At 62.6% G+C, this 26,173-nt stretch overlaps 1 protein-coding gene across 1 annotated transcript in view; it reads left to right on the plus strand.

Moving 5' to 3' along the window:
- SNED1 (sushi, nidogen and EGF like domains 1) overlaps positions 1-26,173 on the plus strand; it is a 66,081-nt gene that overhangs the window by 11,583 nt on the left and 28,325 nt on the right. The window contains exons 3-20 of the mRNA XM_066345918.1: positions 4,219-4,359; positions 5,026-5,188; positions 6,433-6,558; positions 6,880-6,993; positions 9,109-9,222; positions 9,343-9,456; positions 14,298-14,423; positions 14,805-14,909; positions 15,184-15,297; positions 15,893-16,009; positions 16,873-16,989; positions 17,161-17,277; positions 17,438-17,551; positions 18,011-18,184; positions 23,050-23,163; positions 24,303-24,416; positions 24,776-24,889; positions 25,648-25,761. Of these exons, the coding sequence (XP_066202015.1) occupies positions 4,219-4,359; positions 5,026-5,188; positions 6,433-6,558; positions 6,880-6,993; positions 9,109-9,222; positions 9,343-9,456; positions 14,298-14,423; positions 14,805-14,909; positions 15,184-15,297; positions 15,893-16,009; positions 16,873-16,989; positions 17,161-17,277; positions 17,438-17,551; positions 18,011-18,184; positions 23,050-23,163; positions 24,303-24,416; positions 24,776-24,889; positions 25,648-25,761 (2,212 nt within the window). The remainder of the gene's footprint in view (positions 1-4,218; positions 4,360-5,025; positions 5,189-6,432; positions 6,559-6,879; positions 6,994-9,108; positions 9,223-9,342; positions 9,457-14,297; positions 14,424-14,804; positions 14,910-15,183; positions 15,298-15,892; positions 16,010-16,872; positions 16,990-17,160; positions 17,278-17,437; positions 17,552-18,010; positions 18,185-23,049; positions 23,164-24,302; positions 24,417-24,775; positions 24,890-25,647; positions 25,762-26,173) is intronic.

Genomic DNA, 26,173 nt, shown 5'->3' on the forward strand with positions numbered 1-26,173 from the left:
GGGAGCCCAGGGTGCCTCCGGAGTTGACAGGGAAGCTTAGTGCCCGTTTCCAGACCCGAGACGTCGGCTGGGAGGTGGTGATCCTCCTCCCCTTGCTCGCAGAACAAGCAGCCAGACTCTGGGTCTGGGCTGGGGGGCTGGGGAGCCCTCTCCGGGCGGCACCCCCAGATGCAGGGTGATCGGCAGGGAGTGACGGTCCAGCAGCTCGGGCTCTTCCAGTGCACGGGCCCCCAGCACGGAGCCCTGACTGCCGCCCGTGTGCCCACCGTGCTCGGCCCTGGGCCGCTCAGCCTTCAGGCCGTTGCCCGGGGTTGGCGGCCCCAGCGCTGAGGTCACCCCTTCCCAGAGGCGAGCGCTGAGGGGCCCGGTGGCTGACTGGAAGGTAGGAAGACGCACAGACCCCGCGAAAGAGCGAGCTGCACAGCAGAGTGAGACTCACGCCTGGTTTCGCACAGAAGTTATGCTGACCGTCCACTGCGGAGGGCAGAGCATCGTGGCTAAAATCGCTCACGCACCCTTCCCGTAAAATACCGTCTCGGTAATAATGCGGCCCACCCTCCGAGCCCTCAGTAAGTCGTTCTCTTTCTGCGGGTGGAAGGCCTCTGCCTCGGCTTTGCTGGCTGTGACCCTCCGGGGCGGCTGCGGCAGGTCCTTAAAACAAGACAGTGAAGTCGCTGCATCGACGGGCTCCCCTCCAGGGACTGCTCCTCGGCGGCGTGGGAGGCCGCTCCGGAGCGTTTTCCTCTCGGGGACCGTCTCTCGGCGGCGTGGGAGGCCGCCCCGGAGCGTTTTCCCCTCGGGGACCGTCTCTCGGCGGCGTGGGAGGCCGCCCCGGAGCGTTTTCCTCTCGGGGACCGTCTCTCGGCGGCGTGGGAGGCCGCCCGGAGCGTTTTCCTCTCGGGGACCGTCTCTCGGCGGCGTGGGAGGCCGCTCCGGAGCGTTTTCCCCTCGGGGACCGCTTCTCGGCGGCGTGGGAGGCCGCTCCGGAGCGTTTTCCTCTCGGGGACCGCTTCTCGGCGGCGTGGGAGGCCGCCCCGGAGCGTTTTCCTCTCGGGGACCGTCTCTCGGCGGCGTGGGAGGCCGCTCCGGAGCGTTTTCCTCTCGGGGACCGTCTCTCGGCGGCGTGGGAGGCCGCTCCGGAGCGTTTTCCTCTCGGGGACCGCTTCCCCGTGGCGTGGGAGGCCGCTCCGGAGCGTTTTCCCCTCGGGGACCGTTTCTCGGCGGCGTGGGAGGCCGCTCCGGAGCGTTTTCCCCTCGGGGACCGTTTCTCAGCGGCGTGGGAGGCCGCTCCGGAGCGTTTTCCCCTCGGGGACCGTTTCTCGGAGGCGTGGGAGGCCGCTCCGGAGCGTTTTCCTCCTGGCAGAACTTGCAGAACCGGAGTCGGTCCCCTCAGACCCTCCGCTGTTTCCATCACGTTTCCGTGATGTCCTGAGTCCCTCGTGGTCCTTTCCGCACCCCGGGCTGCAAGCACTTGCGCGGGAGCCCCTTCCGCTGCGGGAAACCCCTTTCTTTGCTCGTCGGTAAAAGTCGACTCGCCCGTCCGAGTTTGGTCTTGAGGTCGTCGGGCTCCAACTCTGGTCCTCTTGCTGCGTCCACACCTGCAGTGACCTCCTCCCCTGCGGGAGCCCTCAGACTCATCCATGGGTGATGGAGTCAGCTTCCTCCAAGGTCCAGCTAATGTCACTGTTTTGGCCTCTTTCCACAAATCATGAATGCCCTGAATGGTGTCTAGCTCGGGGACCCTTCCGGAAGGATTCCCTTTGCCCACATCCGTCAGAGGAGTCACTGTCCGTGGCAGCTAGGGACACTGTCTCTCGGCATTATGAATTGTGTTTATTGTTTTTCTTTTCTTTTTTCTTAGTGAGAGAGAGAGGGAGGGAGAGGGACAGGGAGATAGACAGACAGGGAGGGAAGGAGAGAGATGAGAAGCACCAACTTGCCGTTGCAGCACCTTAGTTGTTCATTGATTGCTTTTCATACATGTCTTAACTGGGGGGCTCCAGGCAAGCCGGTGACCTTGGGCTTCAACCCAACAACCTTGGGCGTCAAGCCAGCAACCATGGGATAATCTTGATGATTCCACTCAAGCTGAAGACCTCATGGTTTCAAACCCGGGTCCTCAGCATCCCAGGCAGATGCTCTGCCCTCTGCACCACCACAGGTCAGGCAAAATGTGGTTCTTCAATAATATGAGTTGAAAGTCGAAATGACTCCTTGACCGTGGACTGCAGAACGGATGTGTCACAGGCGTGAAGACATCTCATCGTCCCCCTCCATCAGAGTTCTCGTGTGACCCGGTGTGCCGTCAATGAGCGGGAATATTGAGAAAGGAATCCTTTTTCTCTGAGTCGCAGTCTCAACAGTGGGCGGAGGCTGTTCGGTAAACCACCTTGCGCCCAGAGGTGCTGTCTCCAGCGTTGGGTCCCATGTAGGGAGCACAGGTGAGGAGACTGAGCATCGTTGCTAAGGTTCCCTAGGATTTTCAGATGGTAAGCGAGCATAAAGCTGCAGCTGCGTGAGCCGCTAGCCAGGAAGTCGGCCATCCCTGAGGCTCTGAGGTCTCTCAAGCTGTGAAAGTCCCAGGAGGCGTCTTCTTCCACCAGGAGGCGGTTTCATCCGCAGTGAGATTCTGCTGTGGAGTGGAGTCACCGTCACTCATTATCTGTTAGGCCTGCCGGACCACCTGCCCCAGCGGCTGCGCCTGCACGTCTGTGTATATGGAGACGGCGTCCCTGCTGCTTCACCCTTTTCTCCTGCGGCCTCCTCACCTCTCAGTCTCCACAGGATGGCGGAGAGTTCGGGCCCTGCTCTGGGTTGGGCTTTAGTTCAAGGAGATGTGGCGGCTGGTCCGATCTTCCATCCAAACACTAAAGCTTTTTCCACGGCAGCCATGAGGCTGCTTTGCTCATCACTCGTGTGTTCACTCGCTCCACGCAGGGTACAGCAGACCTATCATTTCTAAAGACGGAACAGCAGCAAAACGCAGCAAAACCAGGCGTGCGTAGACTTGCGTCAGGCGCCACCTCCGCACACCGGCCCAGAGTCCCGGCTCCGGGACTCAAAGTCGGCGCCAGGCCTGGAGGCCAGGGTGCCTGCCCTTAGCCCGGCGCGCGTCCACTGTGAGGGCCCTGAGTCCACCGTGAGGTCACCTCCTGGCCCGAGTCTCCGGAAGGAAGACTGACGCTAATGCGCCCACGCAGACTCTCGCCCGCGGGTCACGTTCCCGCTCCTCGCCCACGCAGACTCTCGCCCGCGGGTCACGTTCCGCTCCTCGTCCTCTCCAACCTGCACACCCTGGGCTCCAAGCGACGCTGACTTTGTTCCCGCCTTAGCTCCTGGCTGTGTTCCATTTGCGGTGCATCTGAGCGCAGCCTGACTCGGGTCTCCATCATCTTTCCGGTCGTTTTCTCCTTGATCCCTCCAGCTCTCGTCCTGAGGGCGGCGGCCGCGTCCCCACTGCTTACATTGGGAATACAGTTTTCTCGTTGATCCCTCCAGCTCTCATCTGAACAGCGGCGGCCGCGCCCCCGCTGCTTACATTGGGAATACAGTTTTCGCTTCGCTGTCTGCATCCAGTTTGAGTTTGTGGCACTTTTTCATACTCAGAAGTTTTCGTCGCCAAACGTAGGAGTCCCTTTTTGGGTTTTTGCGTTAACGAACGTCGTGCGTAAGCTTCCCGGAGAGGCTCTCCGCGTTGGTCACGTTTAAGGACTTAAAGGGTTTCATTCAACACCTTACTTGATTAGACTTTGTTTTCCTTAGTGATGCGAAGTTCTAATTTTATTGTGGATCAGTTTCCTGTTTGTCTCACGATCTTTTCTCAAACACCTGGCACTTTGTCCACTAACATTTTCATGGATAGAATTCTGTGAAAACCATAAAACCCAATTTTTAAAACCACTTTTCCTTGATTCCTCTGCTTATCTTTCCCTTTTCTTTTTACATTTTTATCCTATTCACTCGAGGCTTTTTTGTGGCTCTGGCCGAGTTAGCGTGAACCTCCTGTTCCCCCATCCCCCACAGGGGACAGTGGATGCTCCTGGTGGCCGTGGGCCCCACAGCACCTCCCTGTGCGCTTCCTTCACTCACCAGACAAATTGGGGGGGGGGGGTGCTGGCCTGTGCCAGTGTGTAGGGATGGTGGATGGGGCAGCACCTTGGAGTGGGGACGAGGGGAACGAGGGAGGCAGGTCCCTATTCAGGCCCCCCTCCTTGGCAGGTCAACACCTTCCAGACTGTGCTCATCACCGACGGCAAGTTCTCTTTCACCATTTTCAACTATGAATCCATCACGTGGACCACAGGCACACACGCCAGCAGCGGGGGTGATGCCACTGGCCTGGGGGGCATTGCAGCCCAGGTAGGACCCCTGCTCCCCACTGCCAGCACTGTCATGAGCTGATGAGGCAGGCAGACCCCCCCACACACACACACACTACTGTGCCGAGGCCAGTGTGTGGTGCTACGAGCCCTCTCTCAGCCGAGAACCACAGACATCCTTGAGCCAAAGGCACCTTTGTCCTGGTCACACCTCCTGGCTCCGCAGGGCAGCTACAGCGGGGACAGTGGGTTCTGGGATCTCTGTGCACTGACTGTCCCCAGATCCGGCAGGGTGGTGGCCCGGAGGACCTGGGCCAGCAGGGAATCCTAGGTGTGGAGGGCGTGGTCAAGTGCCAGTGCACCCCCCCATCTCTTCCCCCGAGGGAGCACTTTCCCCTGGACCCTACCGGAGACCCACAACCCAGCAGGGAGTCACTGGAGGGGCTGAGGGGTGCCAGCCCCGACCACGTCCTCGGCTCAGGGGAACTGTTGGTTGCCGTCAGGATCTGGCTAGGAGTCTGCTGACCCTGGCAGGGACCACGTGGGGGTGGTGGGAAGGTTACCCTTGAATCTTAGCGCTCTCCGATTTACAAGGCTGTCTCCCACATGAGCTCTGAGACCTCGGCCAGCGGGGAGGCGGGTGTCAGGACCTTTAGGGAGTCCTGCGGACCGGGCCGCACCTGCTCGCTCTCTCCACACCCACCAGGCCGGCTTCAACGCGGGAGATGGGCGGCGGTACTTCAGCATCCCCGGCTCGCGCACGGCGGACATGGCGGAGGTGGAGACCAGCACCAACGTGGGCGTGCCCGGGCGCTGGGCGTTCAGAATCGATGATGCCCAGGTGCGCGTGGGGGGCTGCGCCCATGCAAGTAAGAGCACCGAGCGAGCGGCTCGGGCGCCGGGAGGGGCGTGGCCTGGGAGCGTGGCCCGGGCGGGCGGGAGGGGACTTGGGCGCCAGCCCCGCCCCAGGCCCAGGGCTGCGCGCGGCCCCGCCCACCGCGGCTCCTGTCCCCCCAGCTGGCTCCTGAGCCTGTCTCCCCTGGGGGGGCCTTCGCGCCTCGGCTGCGGGGCTGGTGAAGCCCACTGTTCGCGGTGCAAAGAGGAGGAGCCCGGCCTCCTTCCTCCCTGTGCCGGGACGGGCGCCCTGGGTCCCTGGGTCCCGGGACCGCCTGGGAGGCAGGTGTTCTGTTAACCCCATTTCATCTTTTCTGCTGGGACTTGCTGCTCGTTTGACAACCCGGGCATGCATCTGCCCGACAGGAGGGGGAAGGACACCCAAGGGTCCCGGGACCCAGGGGCTTTTGGGCTCAGAACGCACAGCAAAGGGGGAGGGTCCACCCAGGGGAGAGCGCGTGACCGGTGGGGGGCCGGACTGGCTGCAGACCAGACCGGTGTGTGGCCCTTCTGCCAGTCACAGACACTCCTGAGACTTGATAACTTGATAAGGTCCTGCCAAGCCTGGGTCGCTATGAGGTGAGGCCGGAACCTGCCCCCGAGGATTCACCTCCAGCCCTGCCCCGCCGGGAACAAGGCCACCGGGAAGGGCTGCTTCCTTGCACATCAATTCGGGGAGAGACCAGCTGGGATGGGGGGGCAGCCTCGCACCCTGGCCAGGCCCAGGGAGGGCGTGTGCACAGGAACTGAGCGTAGGCCTGGTTTTACAGGGAAATAGGGCATGCCTGATCTCTGCAAGCATCCGCAGCAGCACTGGCAGCCCACAGCCACCCCCAGAGGGTCTGAGGGCATCCGCCCCGCACCGCCCCGGCCTTTGGTTTTCGCACAGGGATCCCTCTCTCCCAGGAGGGGCGCTTGTGTCTCCCATGTGGCCGGGAGTCCTCAGGTCCCTCGGACAAGTTTGGAAGCTGGCAGAGTAGCGGGATAAGAAGGGACTATGGGTTTGAGGGGTTCTGGGGAAGCCTGCCCTCCGCTGTGCCAGTCACAGCTTAGAGAACGGACTCCACGGGAAACCGAGGCACAGGGCAGGTGGCAGTTGTACGGAGCACCCCTGTGCAGACCAGGGAATGGGTGCAAGTCGGCGACACAGCCATACCTTGGAGAGCAAGCCTCTGGGTCAGGCGGACGGGGTGACTGCCCACCCTTCCTGTGTCCGCAGCCTCCGTGTGCCTGGCCCTGCGCCCGTGCCTCAATGGCGGCAAGTGCATTGATGACTGTGTCACAGGCAACCCCTCCTACACCTGCTCCTGCCTCTCGGGCTTCACAGGGAGGAGGTGCCACTTGGGTGAGTTCATTGATGGCACTGCCCACTGGGAGGCACTGGGCTCTGGAGAAATCCTGGGAGCACAGCCAGTGACCCCAAGAGCCCAGGGTCAAGGGTCTCTGTCCTCACAGTGAGGGGGGAGTGTGTGGGATCCCAGTGGCTTCCTGCCCGTGAGCACACTAGGCAGGGGCTGCGGCTGCCCCTCGGAGCCCCCTGCCCCCGGGGTGAGGCCCAGGAGAGCCAGCTGTGCTGTCCCCACAACCCCACACAACCCCCACCCCGGCACAGTGGAGCTGCCCAGCCTAGTTCCTCCGCTGAGGCCCCAGCCTGCCCGTTTTTCAGATGTGAACGAGTGCGCCTCCCACCCGTGTCAGAACGGGGCGACCTGCACACACGGCATCAACAGCTTCAGCTGCCGGTGCCCGGCTGGCTTCAGGGGACCCACCTGTGAGACAGGTAGGAGGAGACTCCTGGGCCCCCACGGTCCTCTCGCTGCAGGGTGGGCGGGTGGTCCTGGCCGGACGAGGGGCAGCTGGCAGCCTGGAGGGAGCGTCAGGGTGGCCATGCCACAGAGGGCTGGGCAGGAGACGTGGGCAACCCAGAGAGGCCCGAGGGGCTGGGCAGAGGACCTGGGCCACCCAGAGAGGCCCGAGGGGCTGGGCAGAGGACCTGGGCCACCCAGAGAGGCCCGAGGGGCTGGGCAGGAGACGTGGGCCACCCAGAGAGGCCCGAGGGGCTGGGCAGAGGACATGGGCCACCCAGAGAGGCCCGAGGGGCTGGGCAGAGGACATGGGCCACCCAGAGAGGCCCGAGGGGCTGGGCAGAGGACATGGGCCACCCAGAGAGGCCCGAGGGGCTGGGCAGGAGACCTGGGCCACCCAGAGAGGCCCGAGGGGCTGGGCAGAGGACATGGGCCACCCAGAGAGGCCCGAGGGGCTGGGCAGAGGACATGGGCCACCCAGAGAGGCCCAAGGGGCTGGGCAGGAGACGTGGGCCACCCAGAGAGGCCCGAGGGGCTGGGCAGAAGCACTGACCACGGTCCTCGGGCCTCCTGGGCTCCGGGACTCAGACCACGGAATAGGACTTGGAATAGGCGAGTGCCTGGGTCATGGCCAAACTGGCCGCAGGGCCTGGGTATGGCAGGAGCTATCCAGGCCTCTGGCCCCGGGACCCGCTTCAAGGGAACAGGGACATGAGAGCCTCTGAGGTCGGACAGACCAGCTGTGGGGTGTGGAGCAGCACCCCACCCCTACCACACCCACCTTCTTCCTGCTGCACCCTGGAATCCTGGACCCCAGATGCTCTGATAGGATGGACTCTGTCCTCCCCCCCCGCCCCCCAGGGCTCGCACAGCCGAGGCTCAGGTTCTCGGGACCCTCCTTGCTCCAGGTCACAGGCCAGCTTGGAGCTGAGCTCCGTCCTCTGCTGCCCACAGACCTCAGCCACCAGAGCACCTCACACCTGGGGGGGGCACCACGACTCTAGGGAGAGCTGGGGGGGCACCACGACTCCAGGGAGAGCTGGGGGGGGCACCACGACTCCAGGGAGAGCTGGGGGGGGCACCACGACTCCAGGGAGAGCTGGGGGGGGCACCACGACTCCAGGGAGAGCTGGGGGGGGGGGCACCACGACTCCAGGGAGAGCTGGGGGCACGCACCACGACTCCAGGGAGAGCTGGGGGGGCACCACGACTCCAGGGAGAGCTGGGGGGGCACCACGACTCCAGGGAGAGCTGGGGGGGGCACCACGACTCCAGGGAGAGCTGGGGGGGGCACCACGACTCCAGGGAGAGCTGGGGGCACGCACCACGACTCCAGGGAGAGCTGGGGGGCACCACGACTCCAGGGAGAGCTGGGGGGGCACCACGACTCCAGGGAGAGCTGGGGGGCACCATGACTCCAGGGAGAGCTAGGGGGGGCACCACGACTCCAGGGAGAGCTGGGGGGGCACCACGACTCCAGGGAGAGCTGGGGGGGCACCACGACTCCAGGGAGAGCTGCAGGTTCATCAGGATCCATCTGGTCCCTGTACTGAGTCTTTTGGGGACAGGCAAGAAGCTGGGAAAGGAGGTGCCCACCACACCCCGGCTCTGTGGTCGGTCGGTGGCCACCAGGGAGGCAGGAAGGCCGGCACAGCCGGTGAGGGGCGGGTGGAGAGTGGACAGAGACCGGCCGGCCGCCCCTCGCTCCACCCTGACTGGGGGCTGAGTCCCTGCAGCAGCCTCAGCTCCCCCACCGCGGCCCCTCCCGCGCCCCTGGGCACTGCACACCCTCCAAGGCTCCACCACAGGTTGTGTCCCCCCTCCCAGCTGGGAAGAATCTCTCAGCTGGTGCCCACCCCCCAGTCCCGCTCTGAGAAAGCTCTTGTCACAGTTGGCCCAGCGCACCCACACCCTGTGCTGAAAAAAAACCCGATTTAGATGAGCTTTCATTTCAGCGCGGGTGGGCTGGGCCCGGACTGCCCTGGCCAGGACCCCCCCCCCCACCGCCTGACAGATTCACCCCCACCCCCACCCCCACCCCGGGGCCACCGCAGGACTCCAACTGCCTTCCACCCTCCCCGCACCTGTAGCACAATCTCCATGTGACGCCAAAGACTGTGCGAACGGCGGCCGGTGCCAGGTGGTTAGTGGCTCCGCCGAGTGCGTGTGCCCCGCGGGCTACACGGGCCACGCCTGCGAGACGGGTGAGTGGCCGGGTGAGTGGCCGGCGCGCCCGCGAGGCGGGGCCGGCGGCGGGATGGGGCGGAGCACGAGGCAGTGGTCCAAGGCTGGCTGGAGCCCAGCTCCGCCTCCGCTGCCCGCAGATGTGGACGAGTGCGACTCCGGCCCCTGCCTGAACGGAGGCTCGTGCGTCGACCTCGTGGGGAACTTCACCTGCCTGTGCGCGGAGCCCTTCGAGGGACCGCGCTGTGAGACAGGTAATGCCCACGTGCGCCCCACGGGTGACAGCGCTTTTGGGGTCACCGCCCTCTTTCCCTCACAGTCTGGGTCGGCCCCTCCCCGTCTCCCGCCTGAGCCTGACCCCTGAGTGGGACTTCGGGGGAAGCTGGTCTTGGAGTTCCACCACGTGCCGTGTGAGGCCCAGCAAGGCCCTCCTCCTCTGGCCTGGTCGCCCCTCCCACTCAGCGGCGGGTGACCACTCCCAAGGCCCCTCCCCCCTCTCAGGGGAGCACTGACTTTTTGACATCTTCCTACTAGTCCTGACCCTCCCCAAGCGAGGGGACCGCCGGGAGCAGGAGAGAAAGCTGACCTTTCCCACGTGTGATGAGGTCTGCGGGTGTCTCTCCTCTGTCTCACACTATTTTAAGTTTTTATGGGATCAATGGAAAGACCAACTAGATGTGACAACCTGCTGAATCAATCCACAGCCTCAGTGCAAGGTACCACCTGGCCTCAGGCAGCCTCGGCCCCTGTGCCCAGGACAAACCGAGTCTAGAAACTTAAGGAGGAAGTCACACCTGCCCTCAAGCCCAATGCAGATGGATCCGTGCCCACCTCAGAGGAGGGGAGGTCATGCGGGGCAGGGGGCAGATGGACGCCGTGCCCACCGCAGAGGAGGGGGCGGTCATGCGGGGCAGGGGGCAGATGGACGCCGTGCCCACCGCAGAGGCAGGGGCGGTCATGCGGGGCAGGGGGCAGATGAACACCGTGCCCACCTCAGAGGAGGGGGAGGTCGTGCGGGGCAGGGGGCAGATGGGTGCCGTGCCCACCTCAGAGGAGGGGGAGGTCATGCGGGGCAGGGGGCAGATGGACGCCATGCCCACCTCAGAGAAGGGGAGGTCGTGCGGGGCAGGGGGCAGATGGACGCCGTGCCCACCGCAGAGGAGGGGGAGGTCGTGCGGGGCAGGGGGCAGGAGGGGGAGGTCGTGCGGGGCAGGGGGCAGATGGGCACCGTGCCCACCTCAGAGGAGGGGGAGGTCGTGCGGGGCAGGAGGCAGATGGGTGCCGTGCCCACCTCAGAGGAGGGGGAGGTCGTGCGGGGCAGGGGGCAGATGGATCCGTGCCCACCTCAGAGGAGGGGAGGTCGTGCGGGGCAGGGGGCAGATGGACGCCATGCCCACCTCAGAGGAGGGGAGGTCGTGCGGGGCAGGGGGCAGATGGACGCCGTGCCCACCGCAGAGGAGGGGAGGTCGTGCAGGGCAGGGGGCAGACGGGTGCCGTGCCCACCTCAGAGGAGGGGAGGTCGTGCGGGGCAGGGGGCAGATGGATCCGTGCCCACCTCAGAGGAGGGGAGGTCGTGCGGGGCAGGGGGCAGACGGGTGCCGTGCCCACCTCAGAGGAGGGGAGGTCGTGCGGGGCAGGGGGCAGATGGATCCGTGCCCACCTCAGAGGAGGGGAGATCGTGCGGGGCAGGGGGCAGAGGGTGCCACTCTGACTTGACTGGCTGCTTAAAATCACTGTGTGTGCCACGGTCCTTCTTTCTCAGCTTTTTACCTAAATATTTGTGTGTTCAACGAAACCCAAGTCAGAGAACAGATAAGTGATATTGAAGATTTTGCAAAGAACGCACCCATTTTGTACGGAAAAAGAAAGCAAATGAGGAAGAAACAAGGCAACTGACACTCTACCCCCGAGAGCAGGTCAGTAGCCGCATCACAGGGTACAAACCTCACCTGACATTCTCATCAGATCCAACAAGTCGCTGGTCAGAATTTGGAGATGAGAGAGAGAGAGAGTCGAGCCTCCTGCTCCTGGCCAGGAAGATTAGCTGCACTGGGAATGCCCTCTCACCGTCAAGAACTAGAGGACCAGACAGAATGTATCAAACAACTGCTTTCAGCTGCAGAACAAAGGACAGCACAGGACTGTCATCCCTGAGAAGAGGGGGTGGCACGGACGAGGGAGCCCTGCAGTCTGCCCTGTCCTGCCTGGGGGCAGTGTCCAGGCTGCTGTGCACAGAGGCGTCCAGACTCCGGCAGGCCTCCTGAGTCAGTGGAGGAGACAGATGTGAGCATGGTGGCTGGTGTGGGCAGAAAGTCGGCGAGGACAGAGCTGCGGGGGAGGGAGGTAAACCCTAAGGCTCTGTACAGGGACCTGTGAGTCTTCGCTCGGGACAGTCCGGGTGAGGGGAGTCCGTGCAGCCGGGAGCTGAGTGTCGATCGATCCCTGGCTCTCGGCAGGGCTGGGAGCAGTTTGCCTCTCTGCGTGGAGGGAGCTCCTCGTACCCAGGGCCAGCACTGCGCGGTGTCTCCTTAGGAGTGGGGATAAGTCAATGCTGAATGGCAGGGGACCCTGACCTGCCCCGACGATCGGATAGAAAGTTTGAAAGGATCAGACAGGGCCCTGGCCGGTTGGCTCAGTGGTAGAGCATCGGCCTGGTGTGCAGAAGTCCCGGGTTTGATTCCCGGCCAGGGCACACAGGAGAAGCGCCCATCTGCTTCTCCACCCCTCCCCCTCTCCTTCCTCTCTGTCTCTCTCTTCCCCTCCCGCAGCCGAGGCTCCATTGGAGCAAAGATGGCCCGGGCGCTGGGGATGGCTCCTTGGCCTCTGCCCCAGGCGCTGGAGTGGCTCTGGTCGCAACAGAGCAACACCCCGGAGGGGCAGAGCGTCGCCCCCTGGTGGGCGTGCCGGGTGGATCTTGGTCGGGCGCATGCGGGAGTCTGTCTGACTGTCTCTCCCCGTTTCCAGCTTCAGAAAAGAAAGAAAGGATCAAACGGTTCCCAAGTGAGTTCGTTAGCCACAAGCCAGAATAAAACCCTGCACACTTTGAAAGAACACAGCAGAAGCCAGGACCCTGAAGGGAATAGTCCGCGTTGACCGGCACGCAAAGACTTAGGAAGATGTGACCCCCCTCCCCAGCCAGCGGGTCAACAGAAATGGATGCCAGAGATGACTGAATTAGCAACTACGGATAGTCACCGTGGTGAATCCGCTCCCTGTGCCCAGGACGGCCGGGGAGGCGGGTGCGTGAGAGGTAGGAGATCAGAATCCGACTCCACGCTGGGCTGTGCGGACAGCAGGGCGATACCGCAGAGGGAGGTGGCAGTGAACTTGGAGAGGAAGAGCAGCAGCGACACGGCGTGCGCACGCACAGTGAGCCGGAGACAGCATCCGGTGACAGGCGGCCTCTGGAGTCCCAGGGTGAGGGCGGCGCTGGGGACACAGGACGTCTGTGAACAAACGCCCTCTACATTTGATGAAAACCACAACCGACCCAACCCAAGAAAGACAGGAAGGAGACCACGCGGGGACACGTCCCACTCGGTGTGCTGAAAACCAGCGGCGGAGAGGAAAAGTCCCAGGAGCAGCGGAGGAAACAGAATCCTCGCAGAGAGACTAGGCGACAGCCGCCATCCCCGGAGGACACTGCAGCCCCAGACGGCAGGCGGCACCTTCGCCGTACGGAAGGGAAACCCCCACCACCTGCTTTCAGAAGCAAAGGTGAGATGACGATCTCAGACCCAAGGCTCAGAGCACCCCGCAGCACCCCTGCGCCCGGGAGACTTCTGGGAGGCTCTCTAGACAGAAGCGGGTGGCACCGGACCAGAGCCGGGGTCTGCACCAGGGAGGGAAGAGCTCTAGAAACAGTAAACACGGGAGCAGAGAGGACTCTCCTTTTTATCTTATCATCTCTGTAAAAAGAAGTGTAAAACAAAACAGTAACAACGCATCTGGGGACTGTGTCCTGTAGACAAATACAACCGCAGCTTGACGCAGACTGAGCCGGCTTGTTCTATGAGGGGCCAGAGATCGACGGTTTCGGCTTTCCGGCCGCGCGGTTACAGCCACTCGGCACCGCCAGCGTCGCGCAAAGCGGCCAGCCACAGGCAACACGCAGTCGAGCGGGCACGGCCGCGTCCAGAGAAGCTTGATGTTCAGAGTCGGCAGCCAGCGTGGGTCGGTCTGCACGCCACACAGCTCATTGGCCTCTCGGTCAAGGGAGCCTGGCCTTGTCGGGTCCTCCCGTTCACGTGTGAAGTGGACAAGGGCGTCTGTGACCCGAAGAGAGAGAACAGGGACGTCTTGGGGGTGATGGAACGTGCTGATCCTGACTGTGGCGGGGGTCACGCAAACCCACACGGGAGTTAAAATTCATGGAACTGTATACCGCGACCAAAATCCAACTTTACTGTGTATTAATTTAACAGATGAATTCTGAAACAACGTGAAGAAACTGGACATGGAAGAAACGAGGAGGAACGGGGTGGCCGGCAGCACCCCAGGGAAACGGAATCCCTGTCAGGGACAGAGAGAGACCCGTCCCAATGACGCAGGCACGAGTTCCCCAAGAGGATTCAACAGCTCTAACGACGCCGTGAGTGAGAATCAAGACTCAAGCAGAGGAAGCGACCAGAACACGGGGGCAGGTGACTGTCGATGGGGAGCTCAGCACCCCTCCACCGGCAGCTCGGGGACATGTGAGCAGGAGTCGGTCGGCACTGGTGGCCCGCCTGGCCAGGTGGCCGCTCAGGCACATTCTTTCCAGGTGCCCAGGAGCACTCACCACGAGACCATCCTGCCATCCTAAAATAAGGCTCGGTGCATCGGAAAGGACCGTGCTCCACCCTGACCACAGCAAAATTACACCCGAGTCAGCGGCAGAAAGGTATCGGGAACCCCAGTGTCGGACGGACAGAGGCGCTTGAGCCGCACAGCTGACGCCCACCGTGGGCCATCCCAGCCTGGCTTCTCACTCTGCTCCCGAGACGAGCCCTCGCGGGCGAGGACAGCTGGAAGTCAGCTTCAGGAAACAGGCCTCGGGCTCAGACGCCACGTGGCACTGGGAACAGAGGTTAAAACCCCGACCCCTTTCTTACAGGAAGCCGCCCGGTGCCCGACGCCTGCCTCTCGGCCCCGTGCCAGAACGGGGGCACCTGTGTGGACGCAGACAAGGGCTACGTGTGCGAGTGCCCCGAAGGCTACATGGGCCTCGACTGCAGGGACCGTGCGTGTGGGCTGGGCTGCGGGGCTGCGGTGGGGCTGGGGCCTGTGCGTGTGCGTGTGTGTGTGCGTGTGGGCGGGGCTGCGGGGCTGCAGTGCCTCCTGCGAGGTGGGCGGGGCTGCGGTGGGGCCGGGGCCTGTGCGTGTGCGTGTGCGTGTGGGCGGGGCTGCAGTTGGGCAGGGGCCTGTGCGTGTGCGTGTGGGCTGGGCTGCGGGGCTGCGGTCAGGCCGGGGCCTCCCGCGGGGTGTGCGTGCAAACACCACCACAGGGAAAGTGTGAGGGCGTGGGGGTGCGCACAGCGGCTCTGTGGAAGGTCGCCGGGGCAGGGCGGGGTCAGGAGAGGCCCCCAGCATCCCAACATTGAGGCCCCTCTCTCTGTGGCAGGCACCCCTGACGACTGTGAGTGCCGCAACGGTGGCAGATGCCTGGGGGCCAACGCCACCCTCTGCCAGTGCCCACCAGGTTTCTTTGGACTCCTCTGCGAATTTGGTAGGTGCCCAGGGCTGGGACAGGAGACGCCCTGCCTGCCCCTGACCATCCTCCGAACCAGGGTTTGAAGGTGCCTTCGGCCTGGAGCACGATCCACAGGCCCGGATCCTGGACCAGCAGTTCTGGGGCCCGATCCCCACCCCAGGAGGGGCTGGCAACAGAAATGCCCCAGTCTGGCCTCCCTGCTGGGGTCGCTGGGTCTGCACAGCCCCTCCTGGTCAAGGGCACGGGGCCCCGGGAGGACCTGAGACAGGGCTGCTTCTGTCCCCTGCAGAGGTCACAGCCACGCCCTGCAACATGAACACCCAGTGCCCGGACGGCGGCTACTGCATGGAGTACGGCGGCAGCTACCTGTGCGTCTGCCACACCGACCACAACGTCAGCCACTGTGAGAAGGGTGGGGGGCGGGGGCAGGCCGCAGGCCGGGGATGGCGCCCAGACACCCGGGGGGGGGGGGGTTGGGGAGGGCATCGTGGCTGCCCCGCTGGGCACCAGAAGACCCGCAGGGCCCGCCCCCAACCCTCTTTCACATGGGCTGGGTCTCTGCCTGTCTGCCCCGCAGCAGACGGGCGGTTGAAAGAGCACCTGGCCGCCTACAAGGTGTCACATAGCACCGTCCACAGCCCCTAGCTTAGCCGCTAAAATAGTTAATGCTGGTCTAAGGCAGCACGGGATCAATCCCACTGACCACTAGGGACTTGCTGAGAGCAGATAACCAGGGACTCACACGGCGCGTGATGACATGTGAGGATGACATTGATGAACCACAGCCCAGTCCCAGCGCTAGAGGAGGGAGGCGGAGTCCTGGGAATCAGGAATAAAAGAAATTCCCGGGAGGGGCTTTAGGGCCCAGCGTGAGGAATCAAGACCCAGCAGAGTGTATTTCGAGTGGCCCAGGGTTCCAGTCGGGATGTCAGGGTGGCCCGGCCAGCCGCTGGCCTGGGACGAAACACAGACTCCAGGGTCACCTTCTGACTCCACAGCACTGCCGTCGCCCTGCGACTCGGACCCCTGCTTCAACGGAGGCTCCTGCGAGGCCCAGGAGGACTCCTACACGTGCGAGTGCCCGCGCGGGTTCCACGGCCGGCACTGCGAGAAAGGTGGGGCGTCAGCACCCCGGACAGCGCCGCGCGGGAGCTTCTCCGCGAATCCCTCCCCTGCTCCGTTCTGGGGGCCGCCCCGCCCTTTGCTTTCCTCCGAACCGGCTGCGTTTCCCGCGTAGTGTTTTCCAAATGAAAAAAAAAAGAACTCATTAGGATTTTGTTTAACCTAATTCAGCTTGGAGAATGTCATCGACCTACCATTCCCTAAGTGCCTTGCAGGCGTCCCTGTCCTTGCCCCAGACTGTCCCTTCTTTACAGTTTGAAGCAGTGACCATGCACCTAGGCAGCTGGGTCCGAGCCCAGTGGGCCGGCCCCCTGACCTCAGGGCGGCCTCCGCCTGTCCTTGGTCACAGCACCGTGCCACAAATGTCCCAACAGCCCGCTTGCTCAGAGAGAGACCTCAGTCTCTCTTTATCCGGAGCCTCCCTTGCTCTCCTGGGGCCCGGAGGGCAGGTCCCCAGTATGCTGACCCACAGAAGCCCCATGGCTTTTCCCGCAGGAAGAGGAAGGGTTTCCAAGAAGACCCACCACATTGTTCTTCGCACTTGACAAAGGTGTCCCTCAGGGGACACTGGGGACACAGGGTGGCTGCTTCCAGGATGGGGTGGCCGGAACTTGGACATACAGCCTGTGAGGTGCCTCAGGGTGGGGATGGAGGACGGAAGGGCTGAGCCCCCCTCCTGCTGCAGAGTGTCCCCAAGAACATCGAGGAGGCGGAGGGGCTATCCTGGGGGACAGATGTGCCCAGACACAGGCTCGAGCGCGTGAGCTCCTCGGGGCCACACAGGACAGGACAGGACGCGTCGTGGCGGCGACGTCCTGTGGGCGACCCGCCTCGCTGTCTCTCTGTCCACCCGCAGCCCGGCCACGCCTGTGCAGCTCGGGGCCCTGCCGGAACGGGGGCACCTGCAAGGAGGCAGGTGGCGAGTACCAGTGCAGCTGCCCGTACCGCTTCACCGGGAGGCACTGCGAGATCGGTGCGCCCCTGCCAGCTGGGTCAGCCAGGAATGGGGGGGGACCCATGACCCGCTGCCACCTGCCTGTCAGGAGCGTCCCCGAGGGCCCCCAGCTCTGGATGTCCGGGACCTGGGGGAGGGGCAGAGGCGGAGCACGTGACACCTGACCCCGATGGTGCCCTCTGCCCCCAGGGAAGCCGGACTCGTGTGCCTCGGGCCCCTGTCACAACGGTGGCACCTGCTTCCACTACATTGGCAAATACAAGTGTGACTGTCCCCCGGGCTTTTCCGGGCGGCACTGCGAGATAGGTGAGGTGGACGCGGGTCAGCTGGAGACAGAAACCAGGCTGGCCTAGGCAGAGGGGAGGGTGGGGCAGGAGGCCGGACGGCCTGGAGGGGGACGTCCTTGTGCAGCCCGGAGGCCAATGGGGAGGCCAGTGATGGGTGAGTGACCCCTGTGACCTTGCAGCCCCGTCCCCCTGCTTCCGGAGCCCCTGCGTGAACGGGGGCACCTGTGAGGACCTGGGCACAGACTTCTCCTGCCGCTGCCGAGCGGGCTACACGGGACGCCGGTGCCAGGCGGGTGAGAGGGCCGGGGACTGGGGGGCCGGGGGCTGGAGGGCCGGGGACTGGAGGGCCGGGGGCCGGGGGCTGGAGGGCTGGGGGGCCGGGGGCCGGGGGCTGGAGGGCTGGGGGCTGGGGGGCCGGGGGCTGGGGGGCCGGGGGCTGGAGGGCCGGGGGCTGGGGGGCTGGGGGGCCGGGGGCTGGAGGGCCGGGGGCTGGGGGGCCGGGGGCTGGGGGGCCGGGGGCTGGGGCGAGGGCACAGCTGCTTTTCCTAATTCTGGAGGGGCAGGGGTGGAGGGGACAGAGAGGAAGAAGGAAGGAAACCCCTGGGCAGCCCGTCCTGGAGGTCAAGGCACCTTCACTGTGGGATGGCCTTTGGAGGGAGCGGTGTCCAAGGCTCCCTCCTGGTGGGCAGAGGGCAGAGTAGTGGGCTGGGCAGGTGCCCTGCGGTGCAGAAGGGGCTGCCGTGTCCTTGCAGAGGTGGACTGTGGCCCCCCCGCGGAGGTGAAGCACGCCACCCTGCACTTCAACGGCACGCGGCTGGGCTCGGTGGCCCTGTACTCCTGTGACCACGGCTACAGCCCGAGCGTCCCCCACCCGGTGCGGGTCTGCCAGCTGCAGGGCGTCTGGAGTGAGCCTCCCCAGTGCCATGGTGATCTGCGGGCCCTCGGGGTGGGGCGCGGAGGTGGGCGGGCTGAGTCAGGGAGGAGCCCCGGGTGCCGTTCTGACCCTGGCCCTGACCTCCTCCTGGAGAAGTGAGGCCATAACCCCTTGGAGCGGGTGGTAGAGCCAGTGCCAGGTCCTCTCTGGACCACTCACTAGCGATCCCCAGATTCAGAGCAGCCCAGAGAGTGCAGCTGAGGCCGGCAGGGAGGGAGCCCAAGGGCAGCGTCCTAAAGAAGTATTCCGAGGTTCAGGCCATGCCTCCTGCTCCAGGTCCCTCCCAGACCTGTAGAGTCAGACACCCACCGACCAGACCCCACGGGCCGGGCGCGATGGAACGATGGCATCCAGAGTGCCGCTCTGCAGGCTCCCGCAGCGCTCACGCCCGGCCTGGGCGCAGAGCTCTCTCTGGCCATGTCTCCGGGGGCACGGGGCTGGTAACACAGCTGCAGGCGGACGGCTTTGAGCCAGAGCGTCCCACACGCGGCTCATCAGAAACCGTGTGTGATGTTGACACATTTCACGAAACAAAGACAAATGGAGTAGCAAAGCAGCGTAGGGACAGTGACGGCATCCAGAGTGGGTGGGTCACATACGCATTCCTGTCTCCCAAACGCCCTGCAAAGCCCACCCTGTGCACCCTGCTCAGGTGAGGAGCTCCGTAAGACAGGTGGGCATCCCAGACCTCATGCATCTTCCCTTCCTCCTGTCCTTCCCAGCCCCCAGCGGGAGGCTGTTGCCTAGGAGATACCCTCCTTGTGCGCGCGGGCGCACGTGGGCCTGCGAGCGGGCCTGCGGGCCTGTGTGCGGTGAGGAGCTGTGCCCCGGGGACGCCAGCCCTCAGCACAGCCACCTTGGACAGTACCGGGCAGACAGCGCACCCTGCTGGCCGAGGACGGGCGTGCACCCGCCAGGACGTCCTTTTAAAAAGACGGCAGAAATAAGAGGGCTGAAAACCTGAAATAGTTGCCATAACAGACACAATTGAAATAGGTATAGACACGGATGCAGGTGAAGCCTGAGAGTATCATGAGCTGAAGGGTCAGTTCGAGGACTCTGCCCAGGTGATTCTTAAGTAAATCACAGAGGACACACAGGCAGCCGTGAAGGGTGGGTGTGCTGTGGGTGACCCTGCCGTAACGGGAGTCCAGGCCGGAGAGGAAACCACCACAGGATGAAACGTCGGCAACTGCGGACTTGGACGCGCAGAATAACAGATGAACCACCCCAGGCTGAAGGGCCACAGACAGAGCAGCACACAGGAGAGGGAGACACATCAGACACATTGTAACACAAGTTAAGAACGTCGGCACAGACACCATTCTTACAAGGTCCAGAGAGGAAAAGGGAACCAGAGTCGGACAGGCACCAGACTCCTCAACAGCGGCACCACCGTGAGATACCGAAACGGCACCTGTTGCTACCGGGGGTCCATTCGTTCAGACGCACACAGTTACAAAGCACCACTGCTCCCACACCAGGTGGCCCATAACCACATCTCCTCACCTGTTGGGGAGCTGAGGGTGCTGAGCAGCTGTGGCGAGTGCTTCCCAGTGGGAGACTGGCTCTGTCACCCGGGGAGCCGACCCCAGTGGAGGGGCTGGGAAGTCACCCGGCCCTGGACAACTGTGGGTGCACAGGGGGTCGAGTCAGGGTCTGCAGGTGTGAGACCTCGGCACCCACCAGCCACCCCCACAGGGGTTTTAGAGAGTGCGTGGGATCCCAAGTCCAGCGGGGGGTGGGGCTGTCCCAGCTCTGAAGCATCTAAAACCCACCAGGAACTCCCATGACTGAAATGTGCCCAGCCACCTTCCGCCACCTGGCCACCTGGCTGGGGGCGGAGCACACCCACCCACAGGGACAGCACTGTTCACTTTGGTCTGTCTTTATTTTTTTTATTTTTCCATTAATTAAGAGGGGGGTGGGGAAGAAAGAGAGAGAAAAGCATCAACTCATCATTCCATTTAGTTCCATTTAGTTGTGTATCTGATTGCCTCTCATGTGTGTCCTGACCAAGGCTCAAACCCATGACTTCGGCGTGCTGGGACAACGCTCTGTCCGCTGAGCCACCTGGCCAGGGCTTGATCTGTGTTCTCAACGGCACGGTGTCTGAGAAGAAATAAAACGGCCACTGGAAACAGGCCTGCGGTGGACACACACGCTGGAGTCAGCAGACAAACCTGAAACAGGCCTTACAGACCCGAGCAGGCAGAGGGAATGAGAAGAGAGAAACCCCAGCGAAGGAAACTTAAAAGTAACAATGTAGAAAATGCACATCTGAGCTGAGCAGTCCGGACAGGCTCACAACAGCAGGGGTGCACAGAAGAAACATCACAGACTCGGGGTCAGGTCCGCAGTTAATCCAAACCCAAGATCAGAGAGAAAAGCACTGAGTTATGAATTATGAATAAATAGATTTTCTAAAAACAAGTACGGAACTAGAGTCCCAGAAAGAGAGGCCAGAAGAGATTATAACTGAGCATTCTCTAGAAGTGAAGAACACATCAGCCCACAAATACAAGAAGCTCAGCAAACAACAAGCAGGATAAACGCTGAAAACTTAAAAAAAAAAATCCCAATTGCTATTCAAATATGAAACAATATTATATAAAATATATAACTTAATAGTATAAAATAAAAATGTGATATGAAAATAGTCTCAGGCAACACCACCTCAGAGGCTTATCCCCCCAAAAGATAAATTTTTCCGAGGGACTACTCAAATAAGATAAACTCAAGATAAACTCGAATAAGGTAAGATATTCTGTGAGCAATAAGAAGGAAGAATTATGAGATACCGTAATAAGATGTGTCACTAAGTGGAGAAAAGAGGGAAAAGTGACAAAAGTTAGCATTAAAAGAATTAAAAGTTAGGATTAAAAAAATATGAATGAGCCTGACCAGGCGGTGGCGCAGTGGATAGAGCGTCAGACTGGGACACGAAGGACCCAGGTTCAAGACCTTGAGGTCGCCAGCTTGAGCACGGGCTCACCAGCTTGAGCCCAAGGTCGCTGGCTTGAGCAAGGAGTCTCTCAGTCTGCTGTAGCCCCCAGTCAAGGCACATATGAGAAATCAATCAATGAACAACTAAGGAACCACAATGAAAAATTGATGCTTCTCATCTCTCTGCCTTTCTGTCTGTCTGTCTCTATCTGTCCCTCTCTCTGACTCTCTCTGTCTCTGCCACACACACACACACACACACACACACACACAAATATGAATGAGCAAAAACCCTCCAGGTAAAAGACAGATGGCCAGAATTATTACAAAACAAGCTATACACTCAGAAGAGACATCCCTAAAACATAAGGACACAGAAAGACAAAGTATGGGGGAAAACCAGGTGAGCACAAATCAAAATTTGGCTGGTTTAGGTCTGGCTGACAGCTGGGTTGGTTAGAGCTTGGTCTCGAAGCTCAGAGGTTGCCGGTTTGATCCCCGGTCAGGGCACATACAGAAACAGATCAATGTTCGTGTCTCTCTCTGTCTACCCCTTCCTCTCTCACTAAAATCAGTTATATATAAAATCAATTATAAATATGTATTACGTATATGTATATGTATACATATATATACAGCACACGTGCATGCGTGCGTGTGTGTGTGTGTGTGTACGGCTGGTTTAGCTAGGTTGCCCTGAGACAAAACAGACTACAAGATAGAAAGCATCGTAATGGACGGGGACTGTCTCTTTCAAACGCCAATCAGAAGCTTATAGAGTGCGTTCAGTTGGCCACACTCCCGGAGTTGAAGAGGCCTGCGTGTCGGCGAGCCCTGGGGCTGCGGGCTTTGTGGTGGATTGCGGGAGGAAGCGTGGATCGTTTCAACACAGAGACAGCCGCGTGGAGCAGACTGGTCACGTGGACCGTGCCACAGCAACACCCCCCACACCCGTTCTCGGCATACGTCTAAGGAGCCCCCGCAGTTTACACCAGGCGGTGACAGACTCACAGAAACACTCTTTCTTGGCGACAGCAGAACGTCTAGAACCGGCCCAAACGCGAAGCAAACCAGGACGGATAACGTGCGGGCTCATCACACTGTGGAATATTACGCGGCAGTGGGGAGACCCACAGAACCCTCAGCACCACGGAGTTGTCTTATTAGCACCGTGCGGAGAGAGAGGAGCCCTCCTATCGCAGGATCCTGGCGAGAACGTTGATGGCGAAACAAAGCCGTGTACAGTGTTGTTTACGTAATTCGTACAAACTTAGGAACGGAGGTGGCAGCCACAGAGACATGTGTCACATGGGGCAGGGAAGTGCACGGGACCCACGGGGCCGTCAGCATCCTAACGCCCAGGTGGTGGGGGACCCCAGGGCCCTATGTCACTACCACCGACTTAGTTACATATCAAGCACTCAAATTAAACTTTTCTAAGCTGGACATTGTGAATTCGGGAGCACAACTCCCAGTTTAAGAACAACATGGGGTGAATACTTTAAAAGGAAGGACTCAACCCATTGCAATGATTGTTTTCATACATGATTGTTATTTACTGAATTGGCAAGATTGGGCCCGTCCACCTGGAGCTGTGGAAGTGAGCCTCACGGTATCTTCTGGAGCCTTCCAGGCCATTGTTCATGGACACAGCCCAGCACGGGGCCCTGGCCTACGGCGTGTCCCTTCCCCTCCAAAGGTGTGCTCCCTCAACCCTGCCGTCTCCAAGTGCCAAGGGGGCGTCACAGAGCTCCACCCAGCTCCTCAGAACACAGCTCACATCCACCTTAACCTGGCTTCAAGCCATCGCCTCTAACGGTGCCAGCGTTGTTCATGTTGCTCTGTTCTCTGTTCTCGGTCCAACGTTGTTCATGTTGCTTTGTTCTCTGTTCTCGGTCCCTCCTCTCCCAGAGATTGACGAGTGCCGATCCCAGCCGTGCCTGCATGGTGGCTCCTGCCAGGACCGAGTCGCCGGGTACCTGTGCATCTGCAGCCCGGGGCGTGAAGGAGCTCGCTGTGAGCTGGGTAAGACGGCCGGCCCTCACCACAGGGCAGCAGCTCCAGCAGCCTGGCCATGGCCTGAGGCACAGGGCTCTCCTGGCTGTGGTCACCCTGCCCCAGCCGCCCCTCACCTTGGCCGGTGTCTGGCTGGCCAGGCACTGTCCACATGCTCAGGTCCCTGCCAACTCTGTCCCCACCTCCAGCTGAGAAAGGCACACCTGCACTCTGGCCTCAGGGCAGACAAGATGGGGCTCAGAAAGGGCAGGTCCCCAGCCCTGGTGCCTGGCCAGCGCGCCCAGCTGGCAGAGGGAGTGGGGGCCGGCCGGGTGCGGTGCTGGGCATGCCCTGCCCGCCTCACACCTGTGTGAGGCTCTAAGACCTGAGACACCGACCCTGCCGCTGGAGGGCCAGGCCCGGGATGTCCAGCCAGGGCCGCAGGAGCCTGGGCAGTGACGTGGCCGGAGCCACCGGCAGTGAGGGCTTTGTGGGCAGGTAGGGGAGCAGCAGGTGTGAGGCGGAGGCTGCAGGCTGCACACAGAGTCCTGGGGGTCGTGTAGCCTGCGTAGACCCCACAGGAGGCCCCGCGGGGCTGTAACCCCTGTACACCCACGTAGGGCCGTGTACGTCCCCGTAGGCCCTACAGGCGCATGCTGCCGTGTTCTGTGTCTGCAGAGACAGACGAGTGCCAGGTAGGGCCGTGTACGTCCCCGTAGGCCCTACAGGCGCGCGCTGCCCGTGTTCTGTGTCTGCACCCGTGTTCTGTGTCTGCACCCGTGTTCTGTGTCTGCAGAGACAGATGAGTGCCAGGTAGGGCCGTGTAAGTCCCCGTAGGCCCTACAGGCGCGTGCTGCCCGTGTTCTGTGTCTGCAGAGACAGACGAGTGCCAGGTAGGGCCGTGTACGTCCCCGTAGGCCCTACAGGCGCGCGCTGCCCGTGTTCTGTGTCTGCACCCGTGTTCTGTGTCTGCACCCGTGTTCTGTGTCTGCACCCGTGTTCTGTGTCTGCAGAGACAGACGAGTGCCAGGTAGGGCCGTGTACGTCCCCGTAGGCCCTACAGGCGCGCGCTGCCCGTGTTCTGTGTCTGCACCCGTGTTCTGTGTCTGCACCCGTGTTCTGTGTCTGCACCCGTGTTCTGTGTCTGCACCCGTGTTCTGTGTCTGCAGAGACAGACGAGTGCCAGGCTCAGCCCTGCAGAAACGGAGGGTCCTGCAGGGACCTCCCGGGGGCCTTCGTGTGCCAATGTCCCCCAGGCTTCGCAGGAGCCCACTGCGAGACAGGTAGGGGCTGTGCGTGGGCGGGTCCCCCCGGGTCACCCACACGGTGAGGCCCGGACACCCCAGGCAGACCTGTTCTCTACAAGCAAAACCCTGAGCCACTCGGAGATTAGAGGAAGGGGGCAGCCCCTGTGGCCCTGCCCGGAGAGGCCCCTTGAGGGGCAGGACCCGGGGGTGAGAAGTGAGGGGTGAGGAGAGGGCTGGTGCCGACCACGGGTGAGGGAGACACCTGCCCACGGCTCACCCCCGTGCCCCTCTGCCAGCCTCTCTCCTCGCCACCCCTTCCCTTCTTCCCGCTGTCCTCTCCTCCCTCCCCCAGACACCCCCTTGCCGCTCGGGCCCACTCTCTGGGTGTTCCCCAGAGGTGGACGCCTGCGAGTCCAGCCCCTGCCAGCACGGAGGCCGGTGCGAGGACGGCGGGGGGGCCTACCTGTGCGTCTGCCCCCCGGGCTTCTTCGGCTACCACTGCGAGACAGGTGGGGGCACAGCCCAGGGCTCCCCTTGGCCAGCTTCTCAAGCTCCCCGCCTCTCCTGGCGTCCCTGGACGGCCATTCCTTACACCTGGGCCTGGCTCCCCATCTGCCTGCGGCGGCCCAGCCGGTCCTGGGCCCCCAAACAGGCTCTCCCCGGCCGCTGATGGGCGGAGCCCCCAGAACTCGCTGCCCTCTGGGCTTGTCTATCTGTAACTCCTCCCCTCGCTAGTCACGCCCTACAGCTGTGTCCTGCGTGGTGGGCGTGGCGGGCAGCACTTAGCCGTGCAGGGTGGACAGGGCTTCCAGGGACAGCCTGTAACCAAGGGCAACCTGGTGGTCAGGCCTGGGGCAGGCGGGGCTCTGAAGGACGGGGCAGCACCCGAGTTCAGCAAGTTGCCACCGTTTCCTGTGGCCACGCTGGGCACCTGCAGGCCCTACCCTGGCCTGCGAGCACGGGTCCACTAGAGCACGCACAGCCGCAGTGCAGAGGGAAGCCGCGGAGGGGCCGGCATTGCACTCAACCCCCCGAAGACACTGCCTACAGGGGCCTTGGCTTGGGGTGGTGGCTCGCTCAGAGTCACGCCTGCCTTGCCCCCGTCCTGGAGTGTCTCCCACTCCCACCTCCCAAAAGCTAGCGGATGGGACCACCAGCTCCACCCACAAATACAGTCACACAGGGACAGCCCAGCCCCTCGGGAGCCTGAGTGGGGGAGGAGGGCTGGCCACAGCCTGGAGCTCACTGCTGCCTTCCCCTCTCCCAGTGAGTGACCCCTGCTTTTCCAGCCCCTGTGGGGGCCGCGGCTACTGCCTGGCCAGCAACGGGACCCACAGCTGCACCTGTAAAGTGGGCTACACGGGCAAGGACTGCGCCAAAGGTGAGGCGTGAGAGCACCAGCCTGGGGGGTCCTCCCTCCTCCCTCCGAGGGCAGCAGACACCCCAGAGGACAGCCGAGGCCACCCCCACACAGGGCAGACTTACCCAGGCTCTGCCCGAGAGGCAGAGAGGGGCACATAAGCCCCAGGAGGCATAAACGCGGTCCCGTGTGCACACGAGGCCCTCCGCGAGGCGTAAGCGCGGTCCCGTGTGCACACGAGGCCCTCCGCGAGGCGTAAGCGCGGTCCCGTGTGCACACGAGGCCCTCCGCGAGGCCCTCCGCGAGGCGTAAGCGCGGTCCCGTGTGCACACGAGGCCTTCCGCGAGGCGTAAGCGCGGTCCCGTGTGCACACGAGGCCCTCCGCGAGGCGTAAGCGCGGTCCCGTGTGCACACGAGGCCCTCCGCGAGGCGT

Source organism: Saccopteryx leptura, chromosome 7 (assembly GCF_036850995.1).
Source record: "Saccopteryx leptura isolate mSacLep1 chromosome 7, mSacLep1_pri_phased_curated, whole genome shotgun sequence".
Taxonomy (NCBI): domain Eukaryota; kingdom Metazoa; phylum Chordata; class Mammalia; order Chiroptera; family Emballonuridae; genus Saccopteryx; species Saccopteryx leptura.